General features: G+C 31.3%; 1 protein-coding gene across 1 annotated transcript in view; it reads right to left on the bottom strand.

The window, feature by feature from the left end:
• LOC143195949 (alpha-glucosidase 2) overlaps positions 1 to 14590 on the bottom strand; it is a 21631-nt gene extending 7041 nt beyond the window's left edge. Inside the window, exons 1-7 of the mRNA XM_076403493.1 lie at positions 14276 to 14590; positions 9177 to 9338; positions 7701 to 7945; positions 5082 to 5306; positions 4835 to 5027; positions 2609 to 2807; positions 1988 to 2555 (exon numbers count right to left, since the gene is read on the bottom strand). Coding sequence (XP_076259608.1) covers positions 1988 to 2555; positions 2609 to 2807; positions 4835 to 5027; positions 5082 to 5306; positions 7701 to 7945; positions 9177 to 9338; positions 14276 to 14454 — 1771 coding nt within the window. The 5' untranslated portion in view covers positions 14455 to 14590. The remainder of the gene's footprint in view (positions 1 to 1987; positions 2556 to 2608; positions 2808 to 4834; positions 5028 to 5081; positions 5307 to 7700; positions 7946 to 9176; positions 9339 to 14275) is intronic.

Below are 14590 nucleotides of genomic sequence, written 5' to 3'. Positions count from 1 at the left end.
CAACTAAAAGAAGTTAAAGCCCTAGATATTACAATAATATATAATTGCCAAAATCAGATCTGTAAAAAAAATTATCTTAACTGTGTCCATCGCTACGCTGAAAAGCAGTAGATTTACATTTATTACATTTTCTTAGAAATTGAACAAAATACTGTCTGATGTGTCGGAGCGTGTAACACAACCAGTCTATAAAATTCAATTTGTGTTACTACTCACTGTTGTCGACACTGCTGGCATATGTTTGTAAAATTATTCAAAACATTAATGATAATAAGTAGAAGTTATAAATCGACAAACATTATTTTAGCACTTGTTTTGATACACTTCTAATGGCTGTTCAATATTTGTAATTACACTGACTGAAAATGCCAAAGCAATTAAATAATCTGAAACAGGTTGTCTAATCGGTTACTTCGAAGAGGAATAATGATAATGATAATGTGTGATAATAAGTAACAGAGATCAATAACAGAGATAATGTGGATCATATCCAGCGGTAAATTATGTTAGAGGGGTAGATATAGATACTATTAAATATTAGGTTGCTGCATAACGATAAGTAATATTTGATGATATTAATATTTTTAACGTCCAAGTAATATTTTTAACGTATTACAGTTACAACTTAATATTTCTATAAACATTTTGTCTAAAATAACTCAGAAAATAAACAAATACAATAAAATGTTGAATTTATCGAAAAGAAAATTTCTAGATACAAAACAGGCAATAAATCAAAATCAAAATATCAAAATCAATAAATAATCAAAATTTAATATAACGGTGACTGATCGAAACTTTCGAGATGAGGGATTATAATACAATACTGATAATTACCAGGACAGGATGATGAGAAGTGGAACCAAATAAAGAACAGTATATAATTAATATAAGATAACTGTAGAAAATAGTATTATAGAGTTTCAAAAACTTGTATATAATTGTTCAGAATATCCATGAGCATTAGGCTAGAATTTCCCCTAGGAAGAACATCCCCAGGGTGGCTAAGTACATAAAGGTCAGCGAAAAGATTAAACGGTTTGTGAAAAAAACTTCAACTGAAATTGAGTGAACATAATTCGATAATTGAAATAACATAATTTAGCTATGTGTGAAATAGTGTCGTGTTTCTATTTATATTGAATGCACCAGTGAATATGGAATACATATTCATCAAATACTATATATGTTTAGATCTGAATCATTACATCTTAACTTGAAGAATAATAATCAAAAATTACCAGATCGTGAATAACTAGCTGCAATATACGTCATGTAATTTTTAAAGACATTTTCAAAAATGGCTGGTGGACCCTATATCTTATCAAAGGCGCTCAAAAAAAAATTGCAACATGCAGTATACTCGACTTTGAGAGCCGAATAAAACGAGGCCCAAAGACAATTTCCTTTATACTAACTCCAAACCACGGTCTTTGGAATTAAGCCTACCGACTCGTAAGTGACCAACTTGCAGATCATTCCAGAAGACATACGGTTTTATACAGCCGGGTTGACTTGATTGGGGTCATTTTCCTTGTCGGATTTTGCAGGATAATTATAAACAATCACAGACATAAATTTACGACCATGCTGAGGAAGGCCGTCCTGCCGCCTTCACCACTGCGCCAACTAAGTCGGCAATTACCACTGCGCCAACTAAGTCGGCAATTTATATTTTATATTACGTATCTGTATGTATCCCTATATTTTGATTTTCTACACAATAATATTAACTAAAAAAATACCCATAATTCTTTTTAGTAAAACGGTGATTCTGAAAGAAGGATGTTGACGTAGCAGCGATCCAATTGTCGCACTTCTACATTCCAAAGCGCGTGCCAGCCAAACGATATTGAACCGATTTAAACAAGTAGTACCAGAAAGCGCTGTTTAGTAAGTACGTCGATTGCGGTGTTATTCGCCATTGATGGTCTTTTTTACAAGAATACGCCATTAAATATAGTTGATAAATAAATATAATATTTACCTGTGATACTGCTGAACAAAATCTTGTCCAAATACATTTTGAAATAATCCCATGACGTATTGAAGTTATCTGAAATTTCTGGTTCGTTATCACCAAAAGTCTTGCTAGCTGAAGCTATAAAGAAATCCGATATATCTTCAGTAGCTGATATAGTAGACACATCAACAGCCTTCAACGTGTTATATTGAAGAGAACCATAAGAATTATGTATTTCCATGTGGACATCATGTCTGTCATCACTAGTTGAAAGATTCCAAGGTATAGTGTACTGCATTTGTATATTAATATTTTCTGGATAATATTTGAAGCTGGAGTTGTATACTTCATCAACACTATCATCCTGAAGCCAATTCTCACTTAAAACAAATCCACTGATAGTCTTCTCTCCTAATTTTTCATGTATCCATTTAATTAGATTTTCAGCAAAACCTTTTATGTCCTTATGGGTGTAATCAGGATAAGCCACAGGTAACCCCAAGTAACTTCCTTGGTAAATATCCCCTGAACTGTCTTTATAAAAAATATCTTTAGATTCATTATAAAGAGTATTGTTATCAAAGGCCACCACCTACAAAATTAATATTTTTAAGTATCAGCAAACAATAGTAAGAAATAACATACGTGCGGTTGTAATGATAGAACGAATTTGGTACCGGATGAACGTATGTTATTTAGGATGCTCCTTAAGTTTTGGGTATCGTTATCAGAACTAGTGCCTTTTTGTAAAGACAGATACAAATTTTCATGAATGCATTCACTATCGAAGGAAACGTCAGCATATATTTCTAAGATATCAGCTAGTTCAGTCTCGTCACCTTTCCTGTTATAAAAATACACTATAGAGTTAAATAGGCCACAAAAATACGCTAAGAATGGTTTATAAAATATGTGTTTCATTATGTAGTATGCCAGTATGACAAGATATGTTACATTACTCGAAATATTGTCTATTCAAAATAAAATTAAGGAACTGCCTATCGCAATTTGTAAATTTCATTTCAAATCAGACAATATTCTATGCCATCTTGTCATTTTGTTCTAGTTAAAAAGAGATAATATGATATCTGATATGTTTAAACAGGTAATCGATTCAGTCTACAAAAGTGGTCCAATTGTTAAATGTCTGCAAAATTCTTCATCAAGCAAACCGGCAAACGTTGTTTTCGAGCTTTGCTTGTTTTGTTAAATTTCAAATCGCTGCTTAATATTGGTATGATTGAAAATTACGAATTTTTAGCGTATTATAACTGCTTTGAATATCAGTATAGGCACTGCGACTAAAATATATCAAAAAATAAAAAACAATTAAACCTTGTATTCACCGACAATTAAGATCAATCTGATGTTAGCTCCATCAGAGATAAAATATACGAAAGGTACAAAAACAGCGAGTAGTTTTTCAATATAAATATAACTTAATACAATTATTTCAAAACTGTATTATGAGAAAACTGTTAGACTAGAAAGTATCCATAGAAAACTTAGAGATATGCTGTTTTTTGGGGAATGTAGAACATCTGTTTAGAGTTAAATTACCACGGATTTGGATTTATTGAACTACCACGATCAAGTCTACTGGAGCTACCAGACAGTGGCTTTAGAATACTATAATTTTTAAATATGTAATAATTTCAAGAAAGACATTTCAATTTGTAGATGAGATGTGAATATTTCAAAATGGAACACTGATTCGGACAAGGCAAGATTTAAAAAAATAATAAAGATAATAAAAGTTGACGGAAAAAGTCAAACGTTAGAACAGCATTTGAATAGGTTTTCTTAATCCTAATGTATTAATAATTAATTGGATATATATTTTCTTTTTATTCCTGGCGCTGAGTTAGTGTTACTGCAAGTCTAAAGTTTCTTCCCCACAGCATACTCAATCTATGTTGATTGAATTGCTAAAAGGTTGTGGTAAGAATTATTGCTACAGAAATACAACGAGTAACATGTAAACAACGTTTTAAGTTTGTATGAACACCACCGCACTTTCTACAGAAAAAAATTGATGCAATCATATTATATAGATTCGACAGGTGATATATTGGAAATTAATAAATTCGTTATAGTTAAATTAAACTTTCTAGATGTGAGATTGTAATGCTGACAATTACTGAGATAACCACATGATAGTGGAATCAACTAAAGCTAAGTATATGCTTAATATAGGATAACTCTATGATAAACGTGTGCACCGATATATGTGTACTTATTCAGAAAATAGATAAAAATTTGATTAAAATATATGAGGAGAGAACAAATTATTAACTATTTTGCAGATATGGCAAATGTATTAGGGAGAATACAGTTGCAAAATCTAATTTTATAAAAAAATATATACAGGTCTTAAAATATGTTGAGATGGAAATACGTTACGAAAGAAATAGGAACGAAGAGTAGAAGGTAAATATTCTATCTAATGAAAGTAAAATGTACTACTTGGATATACAATTGTCAACTAGGTGGATTAGGCCTCCAGGGGATACCACTACATAAAAAAACCTGCTTAAAATAGGCTGAGTGGAATAGACTTGAATGTAAATGTAAAGAAAACAACGCTAACCTAAAAACAATTATAACCGTATAACTAATTGTATTTTTAAATCCTTCGATAATATCTGCATTAAATGTACAATATGAACTCTGAGAGTTGATGCGGCAATATTGCAACGTTTTGACATCATGAATTTGGATGACGTGAGTTCACTTTATTGAACGGACTATGCCATGTATAAGTTAGCACACTACCACATCTCCACGAGACTTCTTGTAAAGCTTACTGTTATTATCAAAGTTATTTATTAAATATATCAAACAGATATTTAACAATTAATTATTTCTCACCTACAATTATGAGTACCCAAGGCCCACAGTGGACTTGGAACAAAATTACCAATTTGGTTTTCATATAGGTCTTTCGGCGTTGAACCTTGTGTTATTTCAACTTCAAATCGGTTACTTGTTAAACTTCTCACGATGACTATGTTAGATGGTAAAACAGTGATTTCCACAGGGCCATTGTTTTTAACAAGAAATCCTAAAAATTTTGTGTTATCTATAGAATACCGTAAGAAAATTAATATATACACACCATAGAATTTATTTTTATTATACGTCCAAATAACTGGTTGAGTACTATGATCATTCCGATTCTTGTATATCACCTTTTTAATTGTTTCATTGCCAGCCAACCTAATTACATTTTGGCCTAAACCAAACAACGTGTGATTCGAAAACTGGAAGGACCATTCCCAAAAATATTTTGATGCGATCAAGGCACCGTTGGCGGTATTGAATATAACATCATTGTCCTTATCTAAAAATACAATATTATCACATGCAAATAATTCGATTTTGAGTTTTAATGGTCGCAATTAATAGAAATATTACTGTAATCAAAACAGAGTAAGATAACTTTGTTCTTTCACCACAATAACGTCTTTTCAAAAATTGAATTCAACTGTTATTTGGAAGACTAGAAAAAAAACTGATATTAATAACGTTAGGGAGTTGCATGTATTTTGATTAACAGTATCTACTGATTAAAATAAGTGTCAAGTATAAAACGAAATGAAAAATTAAAATTAAAATTAGATGAGACATGAATATTCGAAGAGAAAGCAAAGGAACAGTATAAGCAACTGTTTAGAAGCCTAGCCTATCAAGTAAATTTGATGGTTTTGATCTTTCTGTGCATAAAAAGTTATTCCTATTTCCAAGTTATCCACTGTATAGAGACGCTAATAGTATAATGCTGAAAATTTAATCTGAAGAAATCTATCTAAAATTCCATCAAACACATTTAAAATAATTTTTATTAACTATATCTTACATTAAATATGCTTAGTACATTCTTAATTTACAAATCAAAAATTCCGAAAGGTCATTTGTCAGGTTTCAGACATAAATATCGTTTCTAAATATATTATTTATAGCGATAAATAATTAATTTGGTTCAGAATGAGATTCCTATTAGTTTAAATAAATTGATACAATGTAATGGTTACATTACATTACATTAGTTATACTTAGTACAATCTTAATTTACAAATTATTTCATTACCACTGTTCTTTTGTACTTACATTAACACGCAAACAAAGGAATAATACATCAGTATGTATTTCCCGATTAAAATAAAACTAATCCTCTTAAGCTAAAGTTAAGAATACAATTATACTCTAAATATGTTGGTGTGATTTAGTTCGCTTCAATACTCTGATTCTCTGAATGTATGTTGTTCTGTACTTTGTACATCAATTAAATTTCTAGGTCATCGTGCATCTCTTCGTTGGTTGCATCTCTTGTTTTGGGTGCGTTGGATTACTAATTAGTTTTATGTTCTAGTGCAACTTCATATTTGCACCCCATAAGTCTAGATCTTCTGGCTAACCAGTACAGTTGCTTGACTTTGGGTCTAATCTGTTTTGTTTTTTGACTAATAGCTCGTTAGACGCCTAGGGATAATAAAGGTCAGTTTTTCTTTTCTGCAAATGCCTTTTCAACAACCGCTGTTAGTCTGTGCACTTGGTGATATTGCGAGAGGTCAGGTAAACTGCAAAACTGGTATTTCTATCAATACCAGCTTTAGTACTGTTTAACAGCAGTTTCTCTAATAATTTTATATCGCAGGTAGCAGCGAAGTAGGCCTGTAAGATCCGAGTCTGTCGGTTTGTCAGGTTTTTTAAGCATAATTATTCGAGTAGCCTTAAAACCTTCCAGAATATGCCTGTCTCAAACACGCATTGAATATATATCAGATAAATCGGGCTGATAAACAGGATTTATATTTATCGTAGATTTTATATCATCTCGGTTGGAATACGTTAGCTAAACGTTCTGCGAATAATTCAGGACTTTCATCGTTGCGTCGAATCTGTTCAATTCGATCATGTTTTATAGGAGCTACAGAGTAGGTAGTACAGTTGAAATATTGCAGCTTCCTTGCTTGCTGAACAAGACAAGACAAGAAGGTATTAGTATTGTGACTAACAATAAAATATATATCTGCATCTATATTCTCACAAGCAAAAGTCTTTGATTAGTCCAAAAGAGCCATCCATATGGACACCGAAGTGTTATGTGCAGTATATTATAATCTACTAAAACCATATGAGACTATTACTACAAATCTCTAACGACCTCTATTGAACCAATCGTGTTACTAATTACTTATCCATATGTTTCATTAACTATTTAATATTTCGTTATAATGCCTATAATATCACAATAACAATGAATATTGAAGTAAACTAAACCTAGAAATACCTTAAATGTTCTGTAAGTTTTATTGAATCCTTTAGAATGAAAATTACAATTTTCGACGCAGATTCATCGCACTGCAACTAATACAATTAATTAATACTAACTAATACAATAATTAAATAATAATAAACTAAAGAACTACATTTTTTATAGTAAACCATTTTCTTCCCATTCCAAAATTGGGAAAAAAATTGTAGAACTAATATAAGAAATCAATCAAGTACCAACCAGTCCAATATAGAAAATTAGGAACCTAAAATCTATAATAATATAACAAGAAGTAATACTTTAATTAATTCAAAAAGAGTTTCCTATTAAAGAGAATATAACGCAATTTGACGCCTCTTTTGAAGGCCGCTATGCTAAATATCATTTGTATATATCATTTGAAAAAAGCAATCTTACTTAATACACATGCTAGAGTAATACCTCAAACCAATAAATTACCTCGAACATCCAAAATCAATTTGCTGTTTGAGTAAGTGATCTTAAAATTATTTAATTCTCCGTTACTAACTCCACTAGCTAGACTGCTGACTTGGTTAGCATCTTCCAGTACTAAAGAAAGTTTCTGTCCTTCTTCACTCTTGGTAAATCTAAGATCTGTAATGATATCAACTGAAGCATGTTTTACTATTTTTGTAAAGGTATATAAATATTCAGTTTCAGAGTTGGCGGTCTCATAATAGTACCTAAAAAAAAATTACTAATAATTTTTAATTCACACTCAGAAATAAGTAAAAGATTTATCATAACAACAAAAAAATAAAGGTGAAAATAAAAACTAGAGTGAATTTAATAAGAATAACGATTGTAAATTAATTATGAGGATATAAGTGTTCAATTGTTTTAACTTTAAACTGCTACTGCCCGTGTATACAGAGTGTCACTGGAGATTCAAATATTCTAAACACTCTTTTAATGTAGTAGACGATGGACTAACAAAAGTTCTAAACACTCTATTATTTTAGTCGATATTTTCTTGAAATTTTGGAGGCCATTGTCATTATGGTAAAATTAACTAAGTTAACTTTAAGATCATCGGGTGATTGTGGCTTATCGAAATCGAACTATAATTTTTGGAAACCCCATAAGGAAAGTCTAACGGAATAATAAATTTTGGCATCGTGGCATTCGCTATATGACATGTAACAGCCTCCTGCTGGAACCATATGACGTCGGCGTCCATATCGTTCAAGTGCAATGTCGTCCGGCTCAAAAACCTCATCAGAAAATGAACTACTGCTGGACCCATTATCACCTGATGAGTCTCATGTAAATTGCTATCTATCTACTCGTATATACTAAACTTATACTTGTTAACCCTGCGACTTATCAAAAAATTCACCTCAACATTAAAGACTGCCTCATGTTCTCCTGCATACCTCCACGGGCAGTAGTAAAGTTCTATTGGTAAGCTAAAAGATAGGAAAGAAATACATGACCTGATTGTAAATCAAATTATCTCGAACCTGTTATGATAAAAATTCAGAAAAATCATTTTATTTTCGTATCAATACTGTACTGGCTGTCATGTTTCAGACCGAATTTACACATAAGTTTCATAGAACAGTCATTTCATAGCACAGAAATATCGTTTCTAGATACCTTATTAATAGTGACAAATAATTAATTTTGTTCAGTATCAGACTGCAATTGGTTTAAATAAATTGGAAAAATGTTTAGGTGTAAATGCATTTTAATAATTATATCGAAATCATGAATTCCATATATCAGGTCCATATACTTAATAAAACATTGTAAAGCGTTAAGTATATGGTATTCAAGAAAGTTTCGATACAATATTCATAAATTTCGGAATAATCAAAAATCCCTCAAAATTATTTAATTTTTCATTGTTTAAAAAGAAAGCCATTTTCATTATTATTCTAGATATCATTAATATAATAAATGAATACTTACTTGGAAGGCAAATAATGATGGCATTGTTCGGTTGTTTCATTAAAGCAACAGAAAATATTTACACAATCTTCAGCACTTATTCCGACCGGTCCACACGATATTCGATATTCCTGCTGCACAAGACACGAATAACTTAATTCGTCTTCATCCTGGGTGATGGATCTAAAAAATTATCATTACAGTCATTAAACATGGAGCATGAAATATTTCCATAGATAAAATTTTAAATAATATTTTCATTTTATTACACTCAGAAAAACTATTTTCGTAAAATCGATCAAAGTTCCTTTAAAAATAATTTCACTAGGTTACCCTCACCTTAAAAGGATACAATAAATATTTCAGTGGCTGTTAAATTCAAATTATAATAAATTTGAGGTGTTCGAATGATCTAATGTTTTACAGTATATGGAAATACGAATCATCTTAATCATCTATTTTAATCTGGAAAAGTCATGGCACAGATAGAGCTCTTTTCATCTGACTAAACGTATTGCAAGTGGTTTATTACAAATAGCATTAATAAGCACATTTTGAAAAACATACCAAAACTCGAAATACCTTTTTTCTCAACTCATAGTTAAAACATCAATTATTTGAGATGTGCACAGATAAAATAACAAAATAGCTGTGTCTATCTGATCCCATTTGAGCGTTGGTGTGATAACATTAACCCATATAACAGTTTAATTGAAAAGTCCCCAATCTACCAAAGTAAAACATTACACTTTGTATATCAATTAAATTTCTAGGTCATCGTGTATCTCTTCGTTGGTTGCATCTCTTGTTTTGGGTACGTTGGATTACTAATTAGTTTCATGTTCTAGTGCAACTTCATATTTGCACCCCATAAGTCTAGATCTTCTGGCTAACCAGTACAGTTGCTTGACTTTGGGTCTAATCTGTTTTGTTTTTTGACTAATAGCTTGAATGATCTAATGTTTTACAGTATATGGAAATACGAATCATCTTAATCATCTATTTTAATCTGGAAAAGTCATGGCACAGATAGAGCTCTTTTCATCTGACTAAACGTATTGCAAGTGGTTTATTACAAATAGCATTAATAAGCACATTTTGAAAAACATACCAAAACTCGAAATACCTTTTTTCTCAACTCATAGTTAAAACATCAATTATTTGAGATGTGCACAGATAAAATAACAAAATAGCTGTGTCTATCTGATCCCATTTGAGCGTTGGTGTGATAACATTAACCCATATAACAGTTTAATTGAAAAGTCCCCAGTCTACCAAAGTAAAACATTTTTTTGAAAAAGTAGTTTTTTTATTCAACATAATTCCCTTCAAGGGTGATACAGTGATTATAGCAACCCTACAACTTTTCGATACCATTCTTGTGGTGTGATTGGTCCATTGCTTCAAAAGAGGCCTCAGTTTCGGCGATCACTTCTTCTTTCGACGAAAATTTCTACCCAGCGAGCATTCTTTTGAGATCTGAGAACAGAAAATAGTCGCTGGGGGCCAGATCAGGAGGATACTGTGGTTCATCTATGTCTCAGGCCGGATACTTTTCAATTGATCTGTTGTGTCTACTGTTCGTTTTAACAAACATTGTACAGATATATATTCCACCGTATTCTATGTCGAAAAGTACTAACTGTTACATGGTGCCACTTGATGCTTGTTCTAAAAACAGCTGTTTAGTACTTGCATTCTTCGCAAACCAGTTCTGATGTGAATTGTTTTGAAGAAATTACTTTTTTTTTTAATTTCTGGTATAATGATTTCTGGCATTTTCTACTGGGCGCTAATGTCTACTATACGTTTAAACGTACAGTAGACTTAGTTACTTATAAAATACAAAACTATTGTAGGTACATATATTTTTGAATTATTTTTCATTTATGTCATTTGCATTTTATTTTAGTGGTTTAACCCTCACTGAGCTTTTGACTGAGCTATAAGAAAATAATGATAGTAGTAATTTACCTGCCTCCCAGTTGTTAGCGGAAGCAAAAATTTTAGAACCACGGAACGAAGAAAACCAACAAAATAATGAAAGTTATGATACACACCAAAGAAATATTTTTACCAACATGGGCACTACATTTTTCTGCAGCAAACGAAAATTCACCAACGGTTCGTGATATTTTTATGACGTGATGACGAAATCATATCAATGTTGCTCCGATATACCAATCTATATGCTCTTAGAAGAAACAGAAAAGCTGATATAAATACTGAGGAAATAAAGCAGTTGGGACTTTCGATCGACAAATAAGCGTTTCACAATAATAACCCCATGGGACGGCAACAGTATTGTGAATGTGATTTCCAATTCAGCGGAAAAACAGCCACTGCATACAATATCCAATTAGTCATGTGCATAAAAAAACGAGTAAATGTTGAGGAATCACAGCTAATAATTTTTATAATAAATACATGGACGGAGTCGATCGGAGCGAAAAAAATATCAGCATTTCGGAGCCGGACTTCGGTCAGTGGTAAATAATGGTATTTTCCAATATCTGTTCACGTTCACGAAACGAATTCATCTGGAAACAGCCATAAAAGACCAAAGCCTTCTTCTCTACAAAATTTAGATTTGACATTTGACAGCATCAGTCACCTTGTAGGCACACAAGAAAAACCAACGCGTTGCAGAGTGTCATAAGGCCATTACCTGCATCAAATGTGAAGTGGTATAGCACGTAAGGTGTTTCGTGGAGTACCATACATCTAAATATTTTTTTAGGTATTATTACGTATTTAATAATATTTTTATAATAGAATTTTTTTATAAAAATAAATACTGTTTCACCCTTGTTATTTTAATATTATTTATTAATATTTAAATTATTTAGTATGCGCAAATGCCTAACCCATTTTTTGCTAGAATTTTTTTTAGTCTAATGTAAAATATTTGTGATTTGCTCCAATATTTCAAAAATTCAAAAAAAACTTGGTTGAAACAGTGTCAGGCATATCTGGGTTAAAGAAAAACAACCACTAATTGCGACATAAGAACTTATTACTTTATCAAGACTACCATCATCACGATGATTAAAATTAATAACCCTAGTTGAAATTAGTTCGTCACCTCAAACCAAATATAATGGATTACTTTCGTCGAATTATTCTGTTTTTATTGAAATTAATACGAATCAATACTACAAAATCTGATCTGAGTTTTTTAGATAACTAATATCAAATTACATTGAAGTATAAAATTCTAAAAAATCTCAAAGAATTTAACAATAAAGCTATGATGCATCAAACAAACTTTCCACATTTAGTAAATTTTTTAAAAAGTTATATAAAATGACTGCCCAATAAATATATTATATCAGTTCCCAAATAAAAATTAGATTAGCTTAAGTTAAAATCAACTTATAGACTCTATACAAGTTCGTGTTATTTGGTTCGCTTCAATCTTCTGATTTCCTATGCATTTTATAATACTCATATAGTTTCCACGATAATGTAATTCAGCAAGCTTCTTTTCATGTTTCACAGCTAACTCTTGAATAACCTAATAATGATAACCATGTGACTTTGAGCTCATTCTGTCGTTCGATCATCATAGTTAATTAATCGAAAAACTCTGTATTGGTTGCGTTGAATTACTAATCTGTTTGATGACTTAGTTCAACCCCATATTTCCACCTAATAATAATAATAGAAATCCAAATAGACTCTATTATGAATTAAGAATAACATCTTTAATTTAAAATAAATATATATATCATTATCATTACATAGTATAAAACAAAGTCGCCTTTTCTGTCCCTATATCCCTATGTGCGCTTAAATCTTTAAAACTACGCAACAGATTTTGATGCGGTTTTTTTCAGTAGATAGAGTGATTCAAGAGGAAGGTTTATATGTATAATACATGCATAATATACTAAGGCAACATTGCTAATTTTAGAGGTTTCTAACGTGATGTCGTAAATTACCCTATTTTTTAAGGCTTATTTAGCAATTAGCAAAAACGCTGCCTAACCCTACGAGTTAGATCAAATTAATGTACTACAGTATTGTACACCATAAAAAGGTCTACAAAAATGTCCGCGATGGTATATGTTTATCTTTTAGGGATAACCCACATTAACCATTTTTATTGTTTAAAATGGCTTATTTACGAAGCTATTTTAAGCAATAAGGCATTAATCCTTATCGAATTAAGTACCTTAAATACAGTGTGCAATTAATATAGATCAATATGGTTCCTTACAGCATGTAAATTAAACAAATACTTTCAGAGATATTACAAATTTAAAATTTGCGTTTAAAAATGTGTAATGTAATAAAAATTGTATGAATTTAGATATTCCAAAGATAGCAGGAAATCTTCATAGTAAGTATAGGGGAAGAGGAATTGTTTTACTCCAAATTTAATGCGTGCAGGCCAAGGGCAGTAATGAATGAACCAAAAATACTGGATCGATTTTAATCATGTTTTCATTGAGTGACATAGGCATATATATTTTATGCCCGTGCAAAGTCGGAGCGGGCCGCTATGTTTTTATATACAACGTTCATATTTTTTCTGTAGTGTATTTAATCTAGTATCAGCATTGCACCCGTGCGAAGCCGAGGCGGGTCGCTAGTCTATAGTATATTAATACCATAAATCCTATTTCTTGTGATTCTTTATTACTATTTATTAATCATATAGCCTATTGTTCCCTTTTAAATCTGATCGTTTTGCGTGACGTTGGCGTTTCCAATGTAACCTACCATTGAATTGGGCCTCTAGTGATATATTTATATTTATATCTTTTTGTCGCAAATATTTGTCCTGGCCGTATTAAAATGACTTTATAGTGCACCATTGTTGATCAGTAAAGAGTTAAACTAAACAGAACATATTTAATTTAATAAAAGCGGTAATCGAAACGGATTTTTAGTGTTAGTCAGCTTAAAATGTTCCATATATAATCTCAGCGTTGTTACATACAGTCTATTTCAATGTTAAACCCCCTGATGGTGTCCTCGGTTTAAAGCTCTAAACCCATCCTCAAACTGTTTTTATTGGTTTAGACATTAGAACAAATAGTAAATTTGTATCAAGTTATCATTTGCAAAACATTATAATAAAACTTGCACAGGTTTATATATACATATCATACCTGGATATAGCTAGATGATAAGCCAACAGTGGACATATAATAGCAATCACTAAAGCTACCAAGACACCTTTAACAATTTTACTACAGAATACAGTTCTACAGGTAATCCTTTTTTGAAAGCGAGGCTCGTCGTCATAATCATCGTTATACTGTTGCTCTTGTTCAATAAAAGTCGACATTTTCACCACACAATCACAAAACCGACTTCAAACGATCAAAAACAAACGAGGGACAAACACCATTCTGACGTCTGTTATTTTTAATCGTGACATATGATAAACTGAATGAATCAAAATTCATGACGGATTATCTTGC

The sequence above is a fragment of the Rhynchophorus ferrugineus genome, unplaced genomic scaffold, assembly GCF_030347505.1.
Source record: "Rhynchophorus ferrugineus isolate W39M unplaced genomic scaffold, kcgeb_rfMv2 rfM4, whole genome shotgun sequence".
NCBI lineage: Eukaryota > Metazoa > Arthropoda > Insecta > Coleoptera > Curculionidae > Rhynchophorus > Rhynchophorus ferrugineus.
This window is presented reverse-complemented; position numbering and strand designations above follow the sequence as displayed.